The sequence below is a fragment of the Alosa pseudoharengus genome, unplaced genomic scaffold (assembly GCF_046254945.1).
Source record: "Alosa pseudoharengus isolate Yale_2024_CS ecotype anadromous, Long Island Sound unplaced genomic scaffold, YU_APseudo_1.1 YU_APseudo_1.1_scf_13, whole genome shotgun sequence".
Taxonomy (NCBI): domain Eukaryota; kingdom Metazoa; phylum Chordata; class Actinopteri; order Clupeiformes; family Clupeidae; genus Alosa; species Alosa pseudoharengus.
Window position 1 is genome coordinate 15,394,854 of NW_027468598.1, and position 23,703 is coordinate 15,418,556.

At 42.8% G+C, this 23,703-nt stretch overlaps 1 protein-coding gene across 1 annotated transcript; it reads right to left on the reverse strand.

Moving 5' to 3' along the window:
• Nucleotides 1-1,281: 1,281 nt before the first annotated feature.
• rnf168 (ring finger protein 168) lies at nt 1,282-23,468 on the reverse strand. Its single transcript, XM_076282268.1, has 7 exons — nt 23,372-23,468; nt 22,338-22,751; nt 19,505-19,575; nt 18,962-19,129; nt 16,978-17,066; nt 2,763-2,838; nt 1,282-2,558 (listed from the first exon to the last, which is right to left on the reverse strand). Exons 2-7 carry the CDS (start codon nt 22,669-22,671, stop codon nt 1,707-1,709), a joined length of 1,590 nt encoding a protein of 529 aa, XP_076138383.1. The 5' UTR covers nt 22,672-22,751; nt 23,372-23,468; the 3' UTR covers nt 1,282-1,706.
• Nucleotides 23,469-23,703: the final 235 nt, after the last annotated feature.

Here is a 23,703-nt window from a genome sequence, read left to right on the forward strand (position 1 = left end):
CAACAGGTTGACTCATGTTGACTTGTGTCCCACAAGCTACATCCCACAAAGACCTCAAGTGCACACAAAGTCAAGTCTGCATGACAAGCAAGAGCCTGAAACTTAAATAAATACCGTAAATCCTGTAATGTAACTTTTAGGCTTTTGATTAAAGAGAAGACAGATCTGAGCACTTGATCAGCGTAAGATAAATACTGATAGTTGCAAATGCCCTCTGCAGCTCGTTGTTGCATGATTGCATTGTGTAACACATCGCAATGGCCTTCTGAGCTTTTTATAGGCATGAGGGGGCTTTATATACACTTGGATTTTCAGCTGAAATGAAAATATCACTCGTTTAGCTAATCTGAGTGAGAAGATGATGGCGCAACAGCTCTGAATCACCACTTCTCTGAGGTCTTGCAATACTTTGTTCCCTTTTGGCAGCCACAGTTTCAACTGGTGGAAGGAGTAAACAACTAATGGGGTTCACAGCATGTCCCCTGGCTAGGGCCATTGCGTGAGACACGAAGCATGACATGACCACAGAAGACCGCAGGCCTTGTGAAGGTCTCCCCACTCTGACTTATGACAGGCAGGCATCAATAGCCAGACGTAACTTTTTTCAAGATTGTCATGCCAATGTGGTCGGAAAGTACATTAACAGCATGTTCAGATGGTAAATGTATATTATGTGCATACTCGTGACCTAACTCCCTTTTGCAATGCAACCAAAGTCCTATTCATTCTTTTAAAGTAATTAAGTAAAGTCACTCTGCAAAATGGCATTAAACTGAGTGGCCCCCGGAGTTTGATCGCAGCCAAAGGCTCTGTGGAGACAGTGATAAAGTTTTAGATGCGCAAGAGGAAGGTGCAGTGGCTGGATGCCTGGGCTAAGAGTCAGACAGAATTTGGGACAGTGCTGTAGTCTCGTGGTGCAGGGGTTCTTACTCACGTAGCACGCGCCAAGGGACGGCCTTCCCCCAAATTCAGGAAGTTGGGGCTGTTCAAAGAGCACCAGCTGCCCTTATATGGCTGTGGAAGGCAGAGAGGAACTCGGCACAGGAGTTGGGTTTGTCTATGTATTTATTTTTCTCCCGCTCAGACACCTGTGAAGGGGAAGAATGCGCTCAAAATAAATCAAGTCACTTTGGGACGGGATTTGTGATCTGTAACACTCAACATCCTTTTTTCCTCCTGAGAATCTAATTTTAAGTAATGTCAACAGAGGACATGAAAGGTTCAGGGAAGGCGATTATTTCTAGCAAAGAAGCCTGTGCAACACAAACACACACACATTGATTTATACTTCCTTTTATATTTTATTTTTTTATTTGTAATCAAAAATAAACATTGTAGTATATGATGGCATATATTTCTACTAAAGTAAACAAAACAACAAAAAAGAAACCTTTGCTAGAGCAGGCAAACGTTGTATATTGTGTAAATGTTCATGAACTATGTCAACCATTCCATTTCAGTAAGTGGGGGATGTGGTGATTTAAAGACATAAAAAAACTTAACCAAAGGAGAGCAAAAGTTAAAAAATTAGCAGCAAGAGCGCTTTCAGTCTGGTAAGGCCATATCCATCATAGGCTGAGAGAAAGATCCAGAACAAGAGCAATCTGAAGAACGAGCGAGAGAAATGTAGATATGGACCTGTGAGTGCAGGTTTTTGTTCTATAGGCACAGCAGTCCACAGCACGCCAACCAACATGCAAAACCGCTCATCTGCCCATGCAGTTAAACAAGTCTGTGATGGTGATCTGCTTGCTGCTCTTCTTTAGCGGGGTGGCAGCAGAGTTGGCAGCAGCTGTGGGGGTGGGGGTGGCGGAGTTGGCAGACGTGCTCCCAGCAGCTGCAGTGGCAGCAGGAGGGGCAGACTGCCTTCTCTTGGCCGTCTTGCCCTGGTCAGCCTGGGGTCGCCTCCGACTTGCCGCCGCCTGGACCTTTGTCTGAGACGACGAGGAGTGGGTGACGTTGGGCGTCAGTGGTGTGGCCTCTTCGCCGCCGCCGCCGTCCCCAGCTCTCCCTGCGGCAGCTGAGCGTCGCGGGGTCTTCTGGCGCAACTCGTAGGGGTCGGTGGAGCTCTTGCTGCGGTCGGTGGCGCGGCTGCGCTCCTCACGGTCCATCTCGCGCTGCAGCCGCAGGGCCAGCTGCCGGTCCTCCTCCTCCTGCCGCCGGCGCTCCTGCAGCTCCTCCTCCTGCCGTGACAGCTGCTGCCGCAGGCTGGGCCCCGGGGCCGCCACCGAGGGCGCCCCGCAGGACCGTTTGGGGGTCAACGTCGCCACGGCGCCTTCGCCCTCCGCCTCCTCCATCACCCGGCTCTTCCTCTTGGCCGAGGCCGACGAGGTGCTCATTTCGGGGTTTGTGGCGTCTAAGACCTCAAAGTCGTTGGAGGAGGAGAACGAGGAAGAGATGGAAGAAGGGGAGCAGGGTGAAGAGGAGAGGTGGTCGGGGAAATACCCGTTGCTATGGGCTGACGGGCCGTAGTAGTCCAGAGTGGGCAGGGAGTGGCTGACCGAGGAATCGGTCCGCTGAGGTGACAGCATGGACAGCCCGAGGTTCCGGATGTTCTCCTGAAAGGGATAGTGGTTTAGGGGTTAGGTCAAGGGAGGCTCTGCCATTTTCACATATTTCTGTTAGCAGACTATACTTGCACAGTAAGATCACATTATTGATAATTGATATTGATACTTGCACAGTAAGATCACATTATTGATAATTGATAAGATCATGTTTAGCACAACAGTCATCTAGCAAACAGAAAGAAAAAGACCCACCTTGTTGGCCAACAGGCTTGACGTTGGACTGGAATCTGAGGCATTACCATTTTTGCTTCGGACTGGACCAAAAAACCTGGTGAACACAAAACACATTTACTTGTAAACCATGTGAAAATGAAAAAAGGGGCATAAAATGAAAAAGGGGGCATTTATTTTTTGCCCAACTAAGTTCAACTGCACGACAAGCTTCTTTCCATGAATCTGTTCCATTAAATCTGTTTCATTCTGGTAAATGTAACTGTAACCATGAATGTCACCAACAACAGGGTGCGACAGAGCAATCACATTTCACACATTTCACACATTTCAAAAAGGGAAATGGAGAAATAGCTAAGAAAAATATACACAACAGAAATGCAGAACTGATAAATGCGCTTTTACCAGTAGGTCATCCTTTCAATTATTTCCATAGTCTATTAATGTTTTTTTATTATGTCCCGATTGTTTGATGAATAAAATGTCAAAAGACTGATGATCAGGGTTTCCCAAAGCCCAAGATTATGTCAAAATCATGATTAGATTAAGTATTTGTATTAGTAAAGCAGAAAATATTCAAGATTTTGAAGCTGCAATCAGAGAACTTTGAGGAATTTTCCTTAAAAACCTGGCAAGTTTACAACTCATCAATTAATTGTCACAGCCGCAGTATCAAGTATTATTAGTGTTAAGTATTATTTCATGCTAAGTTCGACACTGCTGACGGTCACCACCCATAGTACGAAACAGAAAGTGACCAGAACAGTGTCACAGACTGTGTAATGGACTCAGATGATTCACAGAACCACAAACCCACTGGTCAGGGTGAGAGCATATGGTTGTGGATCAGAGGGATGATTTGCATCACAGTCGGTCTATGTTCAGATTTGCTCGTTGTTTTGTTTTCATTTTTGTTTTCAAGTTTTGCAGATGAAGGAAGAAACAACTGTTTCCCGTTCACGTTAGCTATGTGGCCATGTACCAAACTCTCCTTATTCAGTAAAAACGGTTTTCCATTCGGTCATCTTTAAATCAAATTCTGTGACTTACTGGAAGCCAATGCAGGGACTTAAGTACAAGGATACAAGGAAGTTTATTGTCACATGCATATAGTTACTGGAAGTAAGAAATGCAGTGAAATTATGTCTGGTGTCAGCCTATTTGTGCATTTATGGGGGGGGTAAAAAGTGCAGTAGAAGAGGGGTTTAGTAGATTAAGTGGCAAGGGCTGCATAAGAAAGGTGGGGGAGGATTGGGATTGGGGGGGGGGGGGGGGGGCACCAACAAGGAGCACCCAAGAGCAACAGGGGCAAGGAAAAACCTTGGGCAGATCCACGGCTCAAGGGGCTAACCAAACTGCCAGGGGTCTTGGTGTGTGTGTTGGGGGGATGACAAGGGAGATGGGATAGTGTGCTGTGTATGTGGGGAGAGGGCAGTGTGCTGTAGGGGGGGGGGGGGGGGGGCAGTGTGCTGTAAGTATATTAGGGATGTGTGTTGGAGAGGCTTCCTGATGAAATAATGTGCTGTGTATGTAGGGGAGAGGGGGGGGGGGGCAGTGTACTGCAAGTATGGTGAAGGGACTTACTATTGCAAGCAGAGTACTGTATGTATGATGTATGTGAGTGATGACAGTGAAGATGTGTGTGTGTTGGGGATGGGGGTGGGGGGGCAGAAAGGCTAGGCAATCAAGGACATGGGTACATGGACTGTTAACACTCAACATGTTCTGAAGAAGTCCAGACAACGACTCTACTTCCTTCGTCAGCTAAGGAAATTCAAAGTTTCTACATCCATCATGAAGGCCTTCTACACTTCAGCGGTTGAGAGTGTTCTAACTGGTAGCATCATCACCTGGTATGGGAACTCCACAGTTAGAGATTGTAGTACTCTGCAGAGAGTAGTGCGCTCAGCTGAACGTACTATAAGAACTCAACTCCCTGCTCTACAAGATATCTATTCCAGAAGAGTACTCCTAAGAGCCCAAAAGATTCTGAAGGACTCTTCTCATCCTAACAATGGATTATTCCTACCGCTGAAATCAAGAAGACGCCTATGTAGTCACAAAGCCAGAACTGAGAGACTCAGGAGAAGTTTTTATCCCCAGGCCATCCGAACTCTGAACTCACACTATACTGACTTTGCACACATTCACTCCTCAGCACTCTCAAACATTTCCCAACTCTGAACTCACACTATACTGACTTTGCACTCATCCACTCCTCAGCACTCATGACCCCCCCCCCCCCCCCCCCACACCTACATGACTTTTAGCACTTTTACATCCCTCTCCCTATGCTGCAGACCTTTTATTTATTTTCTTATTCATCACACGTCAAAACACACACACACACACACACACACACACACACACATCTGACTTTCTCCAACTTTTGCACATCTCTATAGAACTTTTTATTTATTATTTTTGATTTCTCCTCCATCTATCTACCCATGTCCTTGATTGCCTAGCCTTTCTGCCCCCCCCCCATCCCCAACACACACACACAAAAAAAACACACACTCTTACATCATCACTGTCATCACCTCACATACATACAGCACACTGCTTGCTACAGTAAGCCTCCTCTACATACTTGCTGCACACTGCCCCCCCCCCCTCCCTACATACACAGCACATTGTCTTCAGGATCTTCTCCAACACACATCCTCTACTTACTTACAGCATACTGCCCCCACCTACCCACACACACACTATACACACACACACACACACACACAGTCACTGCTTCACTCCCCTCCCGCCCACACACACACATCTTCACTGTCATCACTCACATACATCATACTTGCAGTACACTGCCCCCCCCTCTCCCCTACATACACAGCACATTATTTCATCAGGAAGCTTCTCCAACACACATCCCCAACATACTTACAGCACACTGCCCCCCCCCCCCCCCCACATACACAGCACATTGTCTTCAGGATCTTCTCCAACACACATCCTCTACATACTTACAGCATACTTCCCCCACCTACCCACACACACACTACACACACACACACACAGTCACTGCTCCACTCCCCTCCCGCCCACACACACATCTTCACTGTCATCACTCACATACATCATACTTGCAGTACACTGCCACCCCCTCTCCCCTACATACACAGCACATTATTTCATCAGGAAGCTTCTCCAACACACATCCCCAACATACTTACAGCACACTGCCCCCCCCCCCCCCACATACACAGCACATTGTCTTCAGGATCTTCTCCAACACACATCCTCTACATACTTACAGCATACTGCCCCCACCTACCCACACACACACTACACACACACACACACAGTCACTGCTCCACTCCCCTCCCGCCCACACACACATCTTCACTGTCATCACTCACATACATCATACTTGCAGTACACTGCCCCCCCCCCCCTCTCCCCTACATACACAGCACATTATTTCATCAGGAAGCTTCTCCAACACACATCCCCAACATACTTACAGCACACTGCCCCCGCCCCCCAATACACAGCACATTGTCTCATGAGAAAGCTTCTCCAACACACATATTGCACACTGCCCTCTCCCCACATACACAGCACACTATCCCATCTCCCTTGTCATCCCCCCAACACACACACCAAGACCCTTGGCAGTTGGGTTAGCCCCTTGAGCCGTGGATATGCCCAAGGTTTCTTCCTTGGTAAGGGAGTTTTTCCTTGCCCCTGTTGCTCTTGGGTGCTCTTTGTTGGTGCCCCCCCCCCCCCCCCCCCCAATCGCAATCCTCCCCCACCTTTCTTATGCAGCCCTTGCCACTTAATCTACTAAACCCCTCTTCTACTGCACTTTTTACCCCCCCATAAATGCACAAATAGGCTGACACCATACTTAATTTCACTGCATTTCTTACTTCCAGTAACTATATGCATGTGACAATAAACTTCCTTGTATCCTTGTATCCTTGTAGATAGATGGAGGAGAAATCAAAAATAATAAATAAAAAGTTCTATGGAGATGTGCAAAAGTTGGAGAAAGTCAGATGTGTGTGTGTGTGTGTGTGTGTGTGTGTGTGTGTGTGTGAGAGTTGTGTGTGTCTGTGTGAGAGTTGGGAAATGTTTGAGAGTGCTGAGGAGTGAATGTGTGCAAAGTCAGTATAGTATGAGTTCAGAGTTCGGATGGCCTGGGGATAAAAACTTTATCCTTTGTGACTACATAGGCATCTTCTTGATTTCAGCGGTAGGAATAATCCATTGTTAGGATGAGAGGAGTCCTTCAGGATCTTTTGGGCTCTTAGGAGTACTCTTCTGGAATAGATATCTTGTAGAGCAGGGAGTTGAGTTCTTATAGTACGTTCAGCTGAGCGCACTACTCTCTGCAGAGTACTACAATCTCTAACTGTGGAGTTCCCAAACCAGGTGATGATGCTACCAGTTAGAACACTCTCAACTGCTGTGTAGAAGGCCTTCATGATGGATGTAGAAACTTTGAATTTCCTTAGCTGATGAAGGAAGTAGAGTCGTTGTCTGGACTTCTTCAGAACATATTGAAGTGTTAACAGTCCATATTAAGTCTTCAGTAATGTGGACACCAAGGTATTTAAAACTTGTGACTCTCTCTACAGGTTGCCCGCTGAAGTATTGGGGTTATGTGGTTTTGTATCACTTGCAAGGAAAGAAATAAAATATAACCAAGAGTTATTGATCATATATTAAGATAAATAAAAATCTAGCTGGTTTTGTTTTTAGTATTAAGACAAGGGCTGGGCAAGTTAACTCGTTATTATCACGTTAACTCAGTAATCAATTAACGCGACAAATATTTTATCGCGTATTAACGCAGTTTTTAATTATTTATTTTATTACTGTAAAAGTCTGTTGCTCTTTTCTTATCACCGGAGTACTTCGAGTCTGAAATATCACCTAAATGCAAAAGCACACAGTTGATACCAGCCAATCATTCAACGAAACAAACAGTGGCGCGAGGCTTCAGCAGACTATTAGATGCAGCGTGTGGGAGAAGTATAGATAAACAAGAGAAGCTAACAAAATTTAATGCCATAGCGAAGTGCATAGCTACAGACTGCAGGCCAATTAGTGTTGTAGAGGACGTCGGTGTTCAAAACATTCTAAGAATCACAACAAATGACGGCAGTTATGAGATTCCCTCAAGACGCACCATCACAAGAAGAAAACACGACTTGAATGATTAGGAGAGGAATGCAAAGGCGACAACTTTACAACGTGCACCCGCTGTTGCTCTCACTGGGGACTACTAGACATCACTGGGTAATAATTACCTCGGAGTTAAAGTGAACAGTGGGCGCTGCACTCACATGCTCTAACGGTAGGCTAATGAAAACAAAGAAGAGACATTATGCTGAAACGTGCGCGGGACACTTTATTGAAGTTGCACCGCAGTGGAATGTGTCAAATAAAGTCACCACACTTGGCACAGATAGTGCACGAAATATGATAGCCGCTGCGACACATCTGCCTTTTGATCATGTTCCCTGCTTTGCGCACAGTCTCCAGCGTTCCGTCACCGTATCTCTGCATAACGGTGCGTTTGACAATGCGAACTGCAGAACTGAAGAACTTTTTTTGTGCTTCACTTCACTCACATTTGGTACTGAACATAGACTGGTTATGCTGCTTCCTGCTAAAAAAAAATGCTGTGGGCATTTTTTATGTAAATGTTACTGTATAAAAATGATTCTCCTTCAAATTAAAAACAAATCATGACTTCCTTACACATCAGCAACATGTCAGTTGCCTTTGATCAGGCTCGCTACTGTAAAGTTACAGAAATTCTGTGGGCACATAGAGACAGGTTTCCCAACATTGTGCCAAGACTTGGAGTCTTTCACACCATCTGTATGTTCTTGGGTGTGATTGGGAAGCACTTCCAGGCTGCAGGCCTAAGGGCCATATGCATTGAATGTGGAGCTGTGGCTGAGGGATCTGTCAGTGGTGTTTTGGATGGCCATAAGTACAATATCATGTATGAAGCCCTCCTGAGGCTAGTCTGGAATTAGTTTCCCCAGTGGCTCACAGAGAACCATCCTGATGCCCACAATCTCTTAGATATCCTGCCCCTAGACTTGAGTGTCTTTTCTGAGGGTATATCATCAACCACTGTAGAAGAATCACTTGACCGTACAGTCTTCAGAAAGGTCCATCAGTACTTCTGTGAATTCCTGCAGCATCTCAGGTCTAAGCAAGGTCCACTGGCCAGCTTCTGGATGTTATATATTGAAATGGTGGAGGTTGTACTAAACCTTGTGAGGGCATCACATGAAGGAAACTGGGCATTGCGCATGGCTAGCATTCGATCAATCATCCCCTGGACATTTGCCTATGATAAGCCGTGGGGCAGCCGTGGCCTACTGGTTAGCGCTTCAAACTTGTAACTGGAGGGTTGCCGCTTCAAACTTGTAACTGGAGGGTTGCCGGTTCGAACCCCGACCAGTAGGCACGGCTGATTTGCCCTTGAGCAAGCCACCAAACCCCTCACTGCTCCCCAGGCGCCGCTGTTGTAGCAGGCAGCTCACTGCGCCGGGATTAGTGTGTGCTTCACCTCACTGTGTGTTCACTGTGTGCTGTGAGTGTTTCACTAATTCACGGATTGGGATAAATGCAGAGACCAAATTTCCCTCACGGGATCAAAAGAGTATATGTACTTATACTTATACTTAATCTGAATTATGCAAGGTCACTCACTGCTTACTACTCAGAGATGAGCCATATTGAACATGAGAAACCAGATCTGTACAGGTACATGTTTCTCTGTGAAGGTGGCAACAAACACATTTGGCAGGGTTCCGATTGACCAGACCCTAGAGGAAACTGTCAATTGGGACACTCAGACAGCTGGAGGCACAAAAGGGTTTAGCTTGAACTCAGCAGGTGTCTCAAGATATTACCTTACTGCTGAGTACAAAAGCACTTACCTGTCTATATTGAAAAGCTCCCTGGGACTCCAACAAAGTGACTGTTCTCACAAGGACCTTGGACAAAGCAGAATTGGCAAAGACGAAGAACACATTACAAGCACTATGGATCTGTTGGATTCTAGTTGGATAAATCCATTTGCAGGTGGTGAGTCCCTTGTTTCTCTGTCTACTACAGTAGAAGTACAGCACCAGCAGATGTTGCTGAAGACCTTCTGAATTCACACACCATTGGCAAGAATGCCTACAGAACCTTCTCTGCAAAGCAGTTCCATGCACCACTCTCCAAGATGAAACTGAAAACGTTCTCCTCAATGCAGGGAAAGGCAAAGACATGCAATAAAGGAATAAAGAAGTTATCCTCAAAGCTTATAATCGAATATTTGCCCAGATGGTACTGATTGCACAGAGTAGACAGCTCAACCTGAAGGAGGTGTTCTCATCCCCTTTGACCACTTCCGTGGGCTCTTGCTTCACCAGATGGCAATGTGAGGAAGACTTGCAAATCCTCACTTGCCAAGCAACTGCTCAAGTTCCCATGTGTTGCTGAATCATTGCCATTAAATTCCACCTGCGTAATAGATGGCATGGCACTTGTTCAGAAGCTGAACGGTGATGGCAAGACATTTGCTGATATTGCAGACTATGCCTTGTCCACTGTGCTAGCTGAAGCAAGTCACAGCACCCGTGTTGACATGTTTTTGATGTATATAATGAGGCTTCTATCAAACACATGGAGAGAGTGGCCAGGGGTGCAGACTCAGGCACAGAGGTCAGACAGATCACTGCAGGGCAAAGAGTTCAGCAATGGAAGAGATTCCTACAAAGCAACAACAACAAAACAAATCTTGCTACCTTCTTGCTCAAAGAGTGGAGCAAAGAACAGTACAACCAAAGATCAGTGTTACACGCTGACCCAACAGGGAGTACACAAGGTAGCAGACCTGTCGTCTACTCGGGAAGAGGTTGCCACCCGTATGCTAGTCCATGCTTGCCATGCTTCAAGGACTAGTCACAAATCTGTCATCCTTGTGTCTGATGACACTGATGTCTTGGTGATAAGCCTGGCTACCAGTGACACACTCACATGTGACCTGTTCCTGAAGACAGGGACAAAGAATCGCACCAGTTACATAAACATCTCACAACTCGCTCGTGGTCTGGGTTCACAGTTGTGTCAGGCTTTGCCTAGTTTACACGCATACACAGGCTGCGACACTGTAAGTGCATTTGCAGGTTGTGGTAAAGTGTCAGCCCTAAAACTTCTTCAGAAGAATGAAAACATCTGTGAGACCTTTCAGAGGGTTGGGGCAGACTGGACAATGACACCGGAGTTGCAGTATGCAGCCTTTACAGAAGTTCATGTACAGGTCCAGAATCACCAATATCAATGAAATGAGGTATGCACTTTTTTGTGCAAAGAAAGGCATAGAATCCTGACACTTACTTCCATGCTCAGATTCTCTCAGGAAGCACTGTCTCAGAGCTAACTATCAAGGTGCTATCTGGAGAAGATGCCTTGAGAACAACCCTGAAGCAGGGTTTCCGTTGTCCGGCAATTACCGGACATTGGCCGAAAAAAAAAAATGAAATGTCCGACAAAATTAAATCTCTCCGGTCAAATTGTCCGATTGAAATTGGCTAATAATCCCGTCCCCTAACGCAATCTGAATTTGAGAATAAGCCTTAATATGTAGGCCTAAGCCTATATTATACGTCCTCTGGCTATGTTTTTAAATGAACCGGCTCTACCGTTTGAAAGTTATTAAACAACACGCATAACCTATGCTGCATTTCAAATAGGAAGCGCACGCTTAAAACGTCCATGTTAAACAACGAACAAATGAGAGGCTGTTCAAACATGGCCAGGCCCAGGCAGACTAGCCTTAAACGTATTTTTAGAGGCCATGGATGATGATAAATTGGAAACATCTGAAGCCTCAGATGTCCGGTCAACTCCACCACCACCACCACCAGATAAAAAGCAGAAGTGTCGGGCGTATCTGTCGGAATCAGTGACATTGGAAGTGGAGTTGTGGGGGGTGTGGCCGCTCCAAGACACTGTCATTCTCCGTGTACATTGGACATGCAAAGTGTTCTTTACCCAAAGCATACAGTAGTTTTATGCGTTCTCTGTCTATGATCTGCAGGGTTAGGGCCTCCTCGACGAGGCGATTACTGGTCCGCGGATAATTTCTGGCACAATTAAACGGTATCATTGAACCGCGGCGGAAAGAAAAAGAAACTAAACATTTCCCAGAATAGGAAACATTTCTTAATTTATTGTTATCAAATAAAGAGGCATGGCATTATGGGGTAGTGGTGTGAGCGCTCATTCTTGTGCACATCTGTGCAAGTTAAACAGTCACCACTGAGATAACGTGGGCAGCAGCAACAAACAACGTAGCCTTTTTAAAACAACGAACGAAGCGGACTCTTGCTGTCCATGTCTCCAGTTTTCCTCAGTTTGACTAATTAGGAAGGGATAATAGGATATTTGACTGGCATATCATCAAAATGTCCGGAAAACGAAACCTCTGCCGGTCACTTTGACCGGCACCATTTTTTTCTAGCGGAAACTCTGCCCTGAAGTTCCTTCCTCAGTTGAGCATGGGTGGTCTAGAGTGGACCAAGATGGTGACTTGCAGCTCTCCATAGACTGGTTCAATGTCTCTATTGGTTCACAAGCAGTACTTGAGTTTCTGTCCTGCTCATGCAAGAGGGACTGAGGGCTAGTCCACACGTACCAATCTATTTTTCCTCCATCTTCCCTGGAACCGTATCAAGAATATTTGCGTCTAAACGGATCCATCTCAACACGACTCAACGCGTTACTTCAGATCCCAGGCCTATAGGTGCCACTGTTTCTGTTACAGAAATTTACCAAAGCTTGCGCGCTGTAGGCTATACAAACAGACAGAATAGGCTACGACGAAAATGGGTAGTGCAAGGAAACCAGAATTGTTTGTGGACTATAGTGAACTGTCAACTGTAGTCAACTGTAAAACTAATAAACATTTTTACGGTTTGTGAAGGGTGCAGTCCCGTCCTTTATTTGGCTAACGCAGGTACAAATAATCTCCTTTACTTTCTTTGGTCATAGGATAGTCCACGATTCCATTAGTTTTGGCTATCACCGCAAGTGCATAGGCTACTAAACGCTAGGCCTACCCAAGTTCTAGACTATTCCGTCGCCACATTTACAATATTGTTATAATAGGCTACTTTCATTAGTAACGATCAATACTTTTGCCTGCATCAAATCGCGCATTTGCATTTAGTGCGCATCTACCATAGGCTTAACATGAGTTCTAAGCGTCTTTGTATGCTCATATCTGACTTCACTAGACTATGAATGCATTTATTTATGTTGTAAGACATGTAAAATAAATGAATGACACAGGCACTATGCACAAATTAATTTAAACTTACCCTGCACCTCCCTAATAACTTCTGACTAATTATCTCGCGTCACTGACAGTAGCTAGAATGCATCAAGAAAACACAGGGAAAACACTGTTCAGTCCACCAAGTCATGAGCTATTGGTGCTGCGCAGCACCAGTTGTGATATTTATCCTACTGAGTGTAATGGTAGGTAATGTCATGTATGAAAACTAGTATTGTTAGGCAATACTTTAAGTGTCAAGTCCAGGGCAGCTGAGGTGTGGCGATGACATCATCAATACGCAAGTATGTGGTTTTGCCGTCCAAAAGAACTCGCAAGGGCTACGGTTTCAGATTTCTCCACTCTGGGACCAGGTTTCAAAAAAGTGCGGTTTCGGGCAGTGCGTTTACAGGATTCGTTTGGACGATCGGCCAAGACAATGCAAAACCTGTGCGTTTAACCCAAAAAGCGTCTCCGTGTGGACGGGGCCTGTGTCACTCCATCATGTCAGTGTGTTGCCAACAACTTGGCCTGCACTGACCTATGCCATGCAAGACAGTGCAAAAACCAGAAGGATGACTTTGCTGATGAGAATCAATCCTATTCCTCTGATGAGGATTCTGACAAAGACTTTGATTAGTGTCGTGGCCTTGAATGAAGCAATCTGTGCCAAAATGTTTATAAAATGTCATTGACCATGCCTAAAGGTCATGACCTTGACCTTTTAGAGTAATGGCAATGTCATAATTGGGTTTACCACACCTTAAAACATAGGAATCAATGTCTCATTTGTTATTTGTTATACCGTTTTTGGATTTTCAGCTATGTCAGTGTTCTGCTTAATTTATATGCATTATTTTTTCAAAGACCATGTCTGATATAAGACTGAAAATCACCCCCTCCAAATCAGATAATATGGGTAAATGATACATTTTCTGAATCCTTAGGGTCATGCCAGTATTTCAGTGTTTGGATTTTGTTTCTCTGATGCTCCCTGGTGCCACAGGATTAAAAGACAAAAGATGACGTAGGCGGAAATGGCAGGAAAATGTGTGTGATTAAAAGTTTGAAGAGCTCCAGGGTTGGCTGTACTTATCTAAAATGTTCACAAAAGGATTTAAATGAAAGCTCAGAGTCTCCCCTTTAAAATGATACCAAACATAAAATAAAATATTCCAATATGTCCAATATAGATTTTCAGCTATGTCAGTGTACTGCTTAATTTATACGCATTATTTTCTCAACCTTAGTTTACATTATGTGTGATAACTCAAAACAGCTACTCTTGTCAGATGGCCATCATACATCATTTAAAAGCTGAGATTCCAGGCTTTCAGAAAAGGTATGGTAGCCTTTGCCACTTTTTCGGTAACGGTTTCCATATTTTGATTATTGATATTTCACGGACTATTACCTTAGAAATGGCCTGTTTTAATGTTATGATTGTGGCTCAGGATTTTGTGGGCAGTCTTTATTTAACTGCTACTGTATAAACAAAATGCTGATGTTAAGTGTTTGCAGAACAAATGTTATGGCACTTTTGTCCATATGGCAGAACATTTAAAATAAAATTGTGCTATACTTTTGAATTCATTATTGGTTTTTGTGTATAATAATGCGATTAATCACAATTAATCCGGGAAATCACGTGATTAATCGCGATTAAAAATGTTAATCGTTGCCCAGCCCTAATTAAGACACTTACTTATTACCCTGTGCTCTCTGGTCAGATCATTTTGACTTAATTTAAGAGTTTGACTTATTTTAAGGCAATTAAATTAAAACAACTAAAAACAATGTTTTGCTTAACGCTCCAACAGCAGCCAAACTTGCTTGTTTTCATGATGAGACGTCTTAAAATAAGTCAAACTGTTAATAAAATTCTTCTTACACAAAAGCTTAAAATATATGATGAATAACACTTGGTTAGATAAGCAGCTTTTGCAGAGTGGAATTGTTTGGTCCTTTTCTAGGAATCACAGATGATTTACAGAACCCATTAGTCAGGGTGAGAGCATATGGTTGTGATCAGGCCAAACTCACAGTCTTTGTGGTTCGTGGCTGGCACATGCCCATTACATCAGTGGTCCTTCATTTTCAAACGGTCATCTTACATAGCAAGTATTATGAGAAATATGGACATGGGCAGTTTTACTTCAGGTCAGGTGTATGGTAAACCAATGACATGCTCAGTGGTTGACCATAGCGCTTCGGCTGTCAGGGAATGCGAGGGCGGTGACCTTATAAGAACCATATATAGACATCCCAATACTTATTCAATAACCAGGCCGTACCTCGGAAGTCGCCGTCACACAACTAAACTTGGAAGTGAAAAGTTTCACTTCATGGCTCGTGGACTGCACAAGCTGCTACCCACAGCATGAGATCTCCTCTCTCTTTGATCATTTCCATCAATGTATAATGATGATGAATGATGATCATCTCAAATCCTCGACCATGTAAGCCTGTTCCGCACCAACCTGGGAAAGCAGCTAGACTGACATTAAATGACTGATATTGAATGATACAACAGTCCAAAGTTAATAATTCTGAAACTGAAAATAAGAAATAGGACATGCTGAATCAGACAGTTCCTGGCAATTTCCTAAATTCCTTGAATACAATTGTATTGCCAAATGACATGATTAAAATGAGAAATCCTCTTGCATATTTTGTCACCGCTTTTACAGTTAGTGTATTTCACATACTTCTCGAACAGAAAATATACGTAGCATGGAGTGACCCCCCCCCTTTGGGCCAAATACTAGGGGAAGAAAATGTTGAAAAATAACCCCTTAAATGATGACATCTGATGACTTTTATGGTAAGTATTGAATTACATGTATTACACATTGTATACATGTATTACAAACATTTTAGCATATTACAATATAGCCTAGAAGTCCTAAAGAAAACTTATAATAAATGTATAATAGAGCAAAGTAGCCTAGGCCTATACAAGACTAATTTAAATATGGCTGAAATATAAGTCACCATGATAATTTTGCCATTAGTGACACAGAATCATGGATTTTTTCCGTTTATAACATGTTTTGTTTATAACTTAAATCAACATAAAGTTAAAATGTTGACTAAATTATTTACTATAGGCCTACTTGATGATAATATATAGCCCTGCCCCCTTAGTCCTCTTGTACTACGTACAAAATAGTGAATCATGTGATAGGCCTACTGATATTGATGCTGATTGAAGAGGTTGCAACTTGAAGATTGTTGATATTTCAGTTCCAAAGAGAATCAAATTACACCACTCCCTCTCCTCCCAAAGTAACACTGTAGGTCCTACACCTCTCCTCCTAAAATAAATAGTAGGCTCTAACTGTTTTATGCTACTGGGCCAGGATTTCACTTTCAATGAAATCCACTACTGAACAGACAAGGCTACTTTCGGCGTGATATTCTGAAAGATGCGAAGCACAAAACCCGTCGTCATTGTCAGCAGCCTGTTATACATAGCAATGGTCTGTGTACAGAAATATAGCCTACCTCTGATAAAAAAAAAAACTCAGCGAATCTATACGAACTGCGTGGGTCTCCGGACCGAAATTCCGGATTAAATTGGAAAAATCACACCCCTGCTGGTTATATTTGATTGACTGAAAGCAAACCAAATGAAATATGTTGACATTTTGGTACTCATGTCATACTTTGTGCCAGGATTATGGTCAGAGAGCACAGGTGAACAGCAGAAAGACTTCAGCATTACAGTGCCCTTCCAGTTCTATAGATTTAAAACATTTAAAACCGCTCAAGACCTTTTGACAAAAGCGCTTAGCAAATTATTCAGCTTCCGAGTCATACACTTCTGCACTGGCAAATGGGCAGCAATGTGTACGGATATGTACTGAGGCTTTTCCACAATCTTGAAAGGAATAAAAGTGAACAACTTCATGTTCCTATACTCACTTCTGTATGTCTCCGGCTGAAGGTTTCTTCTTCTGTGGTGGGGAAATCTCAATAGGTCGAGAGCTCACCTGAGAGTTTGTGTCAGAATTCTACCGAGACAAAAATACAAAAGAACAACCATCATATGAAATTCAGTCCAATTACATTAATTAGTAGCATCCTAAAAAAAGGTACTCTATAGCTTAGACATAACCAGCATTTTACAGAACTGAAAACAAACAGGTCCTCTGCTAATACCATGTTCCTGCTGTTGATTAGGCAAGGCATTTTTATTCATACAGTATAGTGCATTTCATTCACAGGGGCAAGTCAATGTGTTTTACATAAACAAAAGCAAAGAATAGTTAAAAAAATAAAACAATAAAAGGGTAACGGATTGAAAAAAAAAAATTGGTGAATAGTACATAAAATAGAATAATAAAAGACATGAATACACATTGACATCTGATAAACAGGAAGTGCATCAGTTAGCAGAGAGCATCTAATTTCAAACCAAAGCTTAGCCACATAGCAAATAAAAGATGCTTCACCATGTTCAGATCCGACAGCAGTTTTTAATCAACCAATATTTCTCCTGTGACGTGAGCGGTCTGAAAGCGCTAACACTCTGTAAAGCGCCATGAAACATGTGTAATATTTTGGCGCTCTAGAAGTGATATTAAATTAAATTGAAATCGAAAAGGTGTGTACTGAAGTCTGTCTGACAGGAGATCTCGTTAGGTGATTTAGAAACAAGCAGTGGTGGTCCAGAATGGATAAAGAATGCATTTTACCTTGTTCTCTGTTAAAGGTTGTATCAGCGATTTATGTTTGGGCTCAAAAATGGCCCAAACATAAATGATCACATTCATCTAATTTTTCCTAACGATCCGCTAGCTGCCAGCCCCATAAGAAGGCCGTCAAAAAAACGTTTCTCTGTAGGCAGCCTAGGCTCTGAGATCTGCACACAAAAACAATTTCTACCAACAAGGGTTGACCACCCGTCAAAGATAAAATAAAGTGTTTCAACCAATAACCGACGAGATACGCGTTTAGGAGAGTTTTAATTGCACGACAGAGAGGGGGAGGGAGTAGCGATCTAGCTCTGTTTTGTTTGAACATCCAACAGAAGTGACGTATCCCCGCTATCGCTGATACAACCTTATAAAATAGAGGGTATACAACGTTGGTCTATTTTATAAGGCCATTTACAATCCTATAATTTGGCTCGGAAATCAAATGGCCCATTTTAACAGATATCTGGCACCCTCTAATGCTTATCTGGCAGTGCACCCATATGAATAATTATGTGAGCTTTAAGGCCTGAGTGTACTGCTATGGATTAGGTGTGTAAGAAAATATAATAGACTTTTTTTTTATTAATGTTCACATGCAGGCACATCATTTTGTTATTGACATAGGCAGACTGTACTGTACAGTGTACTGAATTTTCTGTCTAAAGCATTTTTTTGCTTACAATTTATGCATATGATGGTGTCTTTATAATATCAGTTTTTCTAGAATTAGACTTAAATCGCCTTTCACTCAGTATTGAAATATATTGCAAAACATTGAACCGTAGCATATGTATTGTGCTGCGTGTCATATCACCAGATTCTTGCCAATACACAGCTCTACTACGGATGCTGTCTACACACATCCAGACCAGTATGGCCTTTCCGTGCTGCAGCCAAATCTTGTTTCCGTACGGATCTTGACTATTGCCTGTATGAAAGTGGATGTGTAGTGCACAAGAATACAGAAACACAAAAAGACAAAGCAACAAAGAAGCTAATTCCTAAGTATGATTTGGACAATTGATAACTGTATCTGTAAATCCAACTCAAAGTTTGACACTGTTTTCAAAGTCCAATAACACTAGGACTGATGCTCTACCTATATCTGAACTGAGGCAGGTGTCATTTAAAACCTAAGTGCTACAACTGCCATGTTCATGTAGTGTTCTAGGTGTCCACTAAGTGCCGTGGGATGAGTTGAAGCTCACCAGCTCCTGACTGATCTGCCTGGCCAGCCACTCGTCCTTCTGCTCGTTCTCCTCTTGCCTCCTCCTCTCCTCGGCCAGCCGCTGCTCGTCCTCGGCCAGCAGGCGCTGAATGTACTCTTCACTGGCCCGCCGCTCGGCCTCCTCCAGGGCTCGTCTCTCCTTCTCCACCTGGGGACACAAAGCGCACGCCTCAACTTTATCTGACCTCTCCTCTACTCAGCGACTTTCACTAATGGCCACCTTAACAGGTCTCTCTCTCTCTCTCTCTGATTTGTTATTTATTTATATTTTTTTTACATGGTGCCATCAAGTGAACCAGCCTGCATTTCCACCATTTCCTGAAGCATTTTTGTTTCAAAATGCTCCGAACAGTTTTAATGTTGGTTCTCGAATGGGAACGGAACCAGTTCTCTGTCGGTGGAAAAGGGCCATCACGGGTGTTCTCAAAAAGGGTGTGTGTAGGCATGTCATGTGAAAATGATCCACTCCACTCTGCACGTGACCTTCGTTCATGAGTCATTTCTTGAGCATAAGATCCCTTACCTTGCTGACCTCATCTTCATACTCCCTTCGCAGTTCTCCAGGCTGGCACACTTTGGGTGTTGCTATTAGTACTGTGGGCAACAAGCAGGTCAGAGAGAAGAGTCATGATGAGTTAAATAAAGAGCAGCTGCAAAAGTCACACGTGCATCAGTTGAGCATATGTACAAAGAGATAAACCTTAAGATAGTGGCAGAGAAAAATGACATAACTACAAATATGTATTAGATGTAATATAGAATGAGCAGTATCATTACTTATGATCATTAAGGGTCGTTCACACCAGGAACGATTATGGCATGAACGCTCTACTGAATATGAATTACAATGTCCACACATAAACTATAACTATAATGGAATGAAGAATGATATTGTTGGGGATCACTTTCTGATGATTTTAATAACGATAACGATAAAAAGTTATACATCAAATTTTAGCCATCACATCCATCATCACAAGGAGGTAGGGGTGTCACGATTCTCCAAATCCTCGATTCGATGTAATTTTCGATTTTAAAGTCACGATTCGATTCGATTTTCGATCTTTTTTAAATATTACTATTAATGCATTCCTTATATGTTATTCACTCTTTTTGGCCTTTTCTTTTTCGGGGGGCTTTTATTTTGAAACCGCTTTGAAACCGTTCCAACCGCAAGGTTGTAATGTAAACAGAACTAACTTTAGGCTAAAACAGAGACGTGAACATAGTAAAATGAAACAACACAGAATGTTAATTTGATTGTTTCAGCACACTCCGAAGAGACCCAAGGTTAGTGTTCATTAGGGGTGTAACGGTTCATGTATTCGTATTGAACCGAAACGGTACGGGCGTCACGGTTCGGTGCATGAATTTACACGGAGAATACACGGTATAAAAATACATAAAACTCGTGTGCGGATTAATTAATGTCATGCGCAATTACTGTTAAGTAGCGAGAGTTACGGGAGTTCTTTAGCGACACCTAACGCTAATCTGTAGCCTCGCCTTAGCTCTGAAGCTCTGATTGGCGCCTATGTTTTTTTTTGTCAGGTCGTCAGTCGAGTCCGTCAGTCATTAGCAGCACTAAGGTTAGACCCACAAGAGTTAGAGGATCCGCTGGTCTATTTAAGATCGCAAGTTTGAGAACTTCAGTTACAGTAACGTTAGTACAGGCGAAAGAGTGGTGGATAAGATGAAACTGTGTGTCAGCGTTGTTCAGCAGTTATTGGGTATGTGAGTGGAATAAATGCTACACATATTCGAAGCCATCACCCAGATGATGTAGGCTACCAATCACTGAAACGAGGGAAAAAAAACTTCCCCTGCGCTTCAGCAGCCTTTGGATACACATACAAATAGGGCCAAAACCTATGGCTTAAATTAAATGATTTCGTAATGACAGAAAGCTATGTAAATCGCATGGTAATTACCTTTATGTTGGGGTAACTTGTAACTTCTCACATGAGGAGCTGGTAGTGTTAAGTGCATAGACAGTAAAATAAAGTGACAATGCTAACCAGGCTAATAAACAAACCATGCTAGTACGGTGAGTTAACGTCAAAGGGCAAAGTCACGTGACTTCTAGTTGTAGTCTGTTTATGAAATGAAAGGAGCAATTTTGTTTTAAAAAAAAAGGCAAAATAGTGTGATATTTTCACAGTTAGTAGGCTAGATTATTACTTTACACACAATGAAAAATATTGAGGCAAATTGTAGACCCTTCCATATACAACTAAACACAGATGTTGAAGGTCTTGCTTAAGTGGATTTTTAAAAATCATTTTTCTATGTAATTTGCACTTTCATAAATAAGAGATGCTGTAGGCCTATTTTCAGTTTTATAGCTGATTGTCTTATTTTGTTTACAAGTTACAGATGGAGTCTGGGTACTTATTGTACTGTTTAGCCTATATCTTACACACTTCAGGCTGTTGCAGATAGCTCAGGGAAGAGACTGTATGACACTAGGTGGTACAGCCTGAGACATGCACAATAAAAAAAATGCTTTCTGCATTTTTGTTTTGCTTTTCCCTCCATTGTACCGAACTCGTACCGAACCGTGATGTCCGAACCGAGGTATGAACCGAACCGTGACTTCTGTGTACCGTTACACCCCTAGTGTTCATGGAATATGTACTTATAAATATGCATTTTAAGCCTTTAAGTAACTTTGGACTGTAATTAGACCATCTTTTCACTTGCTAAGTTGAGTAGGCTAAGTTAGTTTTAATTGACGTGAATGAACGAATACTTCCACCGCCTTAACAATCTTTGCTTCCACACCGGTGATTTCAAAGTAGCAAGAGGGGCTTTGATTTCGTTAGGTTGGTGTGTAGGCCTATATTTTAACTGGCTGCAGCCTAAAATTAGAGGAGTGTTGACGCTGCAGTTCAGCACGTGCATGTGTGTTTGTGCTCTTGGCATACACGCTGGATGTGACATTGGGGGTGTGGCTGCATCGTCGATTCTACTTTTAAGTTCGAGATTGAGATGTAATTTCGATCGATTTCGAAATAAAATCGAAATCGTGACACCCTTACAAGGAGGGACTTTCCTTATCGTTGGTCAGTGTGGACGCTTTTATCGTTGTAGCTAGTTATCTTTATAGTTATCGTTCCTGGTGTGAAAGACCCTATACTCAGAACCATTGCAGTATTATTACTCACACACCCATCTGTACATTCTCGTTTTTTGTTTCAGGTATTACTAAAACATCTAATTTAGCATTTACGTCCCACGTCCTCACACACTTCAGTTCATGATAACAATATTATGTCCTCGTTTCACATATTGAAAATAGCACTTGTTGCATATGGACCAATAAGAGGGTCATCACATTAAATTGAGCCACCTACTGGTTGAATAGTCATCCTCTTGTCCACTTAGTCTTCTCTGACACTGCTCAGGAAAGGCGTTCTGTATGCGTTGCCACAGGTCCACGTTCACCAGGGTATTTTTCCTGTTGTTAAGTCTGGCCCAAGTGGAAACACGTTTGCGGCAAAGTGGGCAGCACATGTTGGACTTGTCCACCGTTTCCAGAAAGCAGGACTTGCAGAAGGTATGAGTGCAGGGAAGGGTCACTGGCTCCAAAAAGATCTCCAGACAGACAGGGCAAAGGCAATCTGACCTAGATAATCCGCCAGCGCCCTCCTCTGGTACTGCAATCTCCACTTCAGACACAGGCGGCATCCCTCCGCTTTTTATAAACAACTCCACGATACGCGCTACAGCAAGACACGTCGGTCTCTTTACCTATCCCATTGGAAAACCTGACGAGAGACAGACAATTTAAGTTCACGAGACGGCAACATAAATGTTGATAACCCAAACAACTGACCGTCTCATGTCTATTCACAACAGCGTGCGTGTAACGTCAGCGAACATTAGCTTCTAACTACGAAGAGGCTTCCAGGAACATGATGGAAACGCACACTTCTGTTAACAAATATTATAACATGACTCATTTAAATGGCCATGGAACTGACATAAGGCATAACGTTAGGCTAAGTGACCAAACACTTGCTTTACGTGAACATCCAGGCTAACGTTAGAGAGACCCTGATAGCCTGCTAGCTAACGTTAACTAGTTTTGCTAAACAAATTACCCGTTGGTAATGTCTTCGGCCTATAACGTTAGGTCAAATCCAGACAATTACATCATGTACAAGATCTTACTAAACTATAATGGAAAATCGACTAATATTTCGACACACGACTTATTCGAAAAAATAAAGCAGAATTACTTGCTGTACACAGCTAAGTTAACGTTAGCATGTTTTGGAATTTGTATTGATAGGCTAGCTAACATTAAGTTAAAGCAACGATTACATCGATACTTTCATAACAACACTGAACAATTTAACATAAGTTCAGAGAAAACAATAGATACCTTCTCACGACCCACAGGGAAATTCCCGGGTAAATAACTGCTCATTTAATGCTCTTCATGTCTTCTCCACGAACTGGAGAAGCCCGCGTCAGAGAATGCCCGCGTCATTGAATATTTCACTTCCGGGTCAGAATGACAGCAATGTATCAAATGTATGATAAGGTAACTGGTGAATAATTTGAGGCAACTGGAGTGGAAGTAACCAATATTAATGCATCTTTGTAAGATGATACAACGCTATTACATGTATGAGTTTTGAGTTATTTGTCTAAAATCTGTGTTTATTAGAACACAACAATTTTTTTCTGGCAGAGACTAGTGATTTGCAGTTG

Bases quoted from the DNA above. Each gene is read 5' to 3' on its own strand.
- rnf168 (XM_076282268.1), bottom strand. From the start codon at position 22,671: ATGCCGCCTGTGTCTGAAGTGGAGATTGCAGTACCAGAGGAGGGCGCT. The intron at 19,130-19,504 runs GTAAGGGATCTT...TTGTGTCCCCAG, and splicing joins ATGAAGATGAGGTCAGCAAG to GTGGAGAAGGAGAGACGAGC. The intron at 2,839-16,977 runs GTGAGTATAGGA...TGTGTTCACCAG, and splicing joins TCAGCCGGAGACATACAGAA to GTTTTTTGGTCCAGTCCGAA.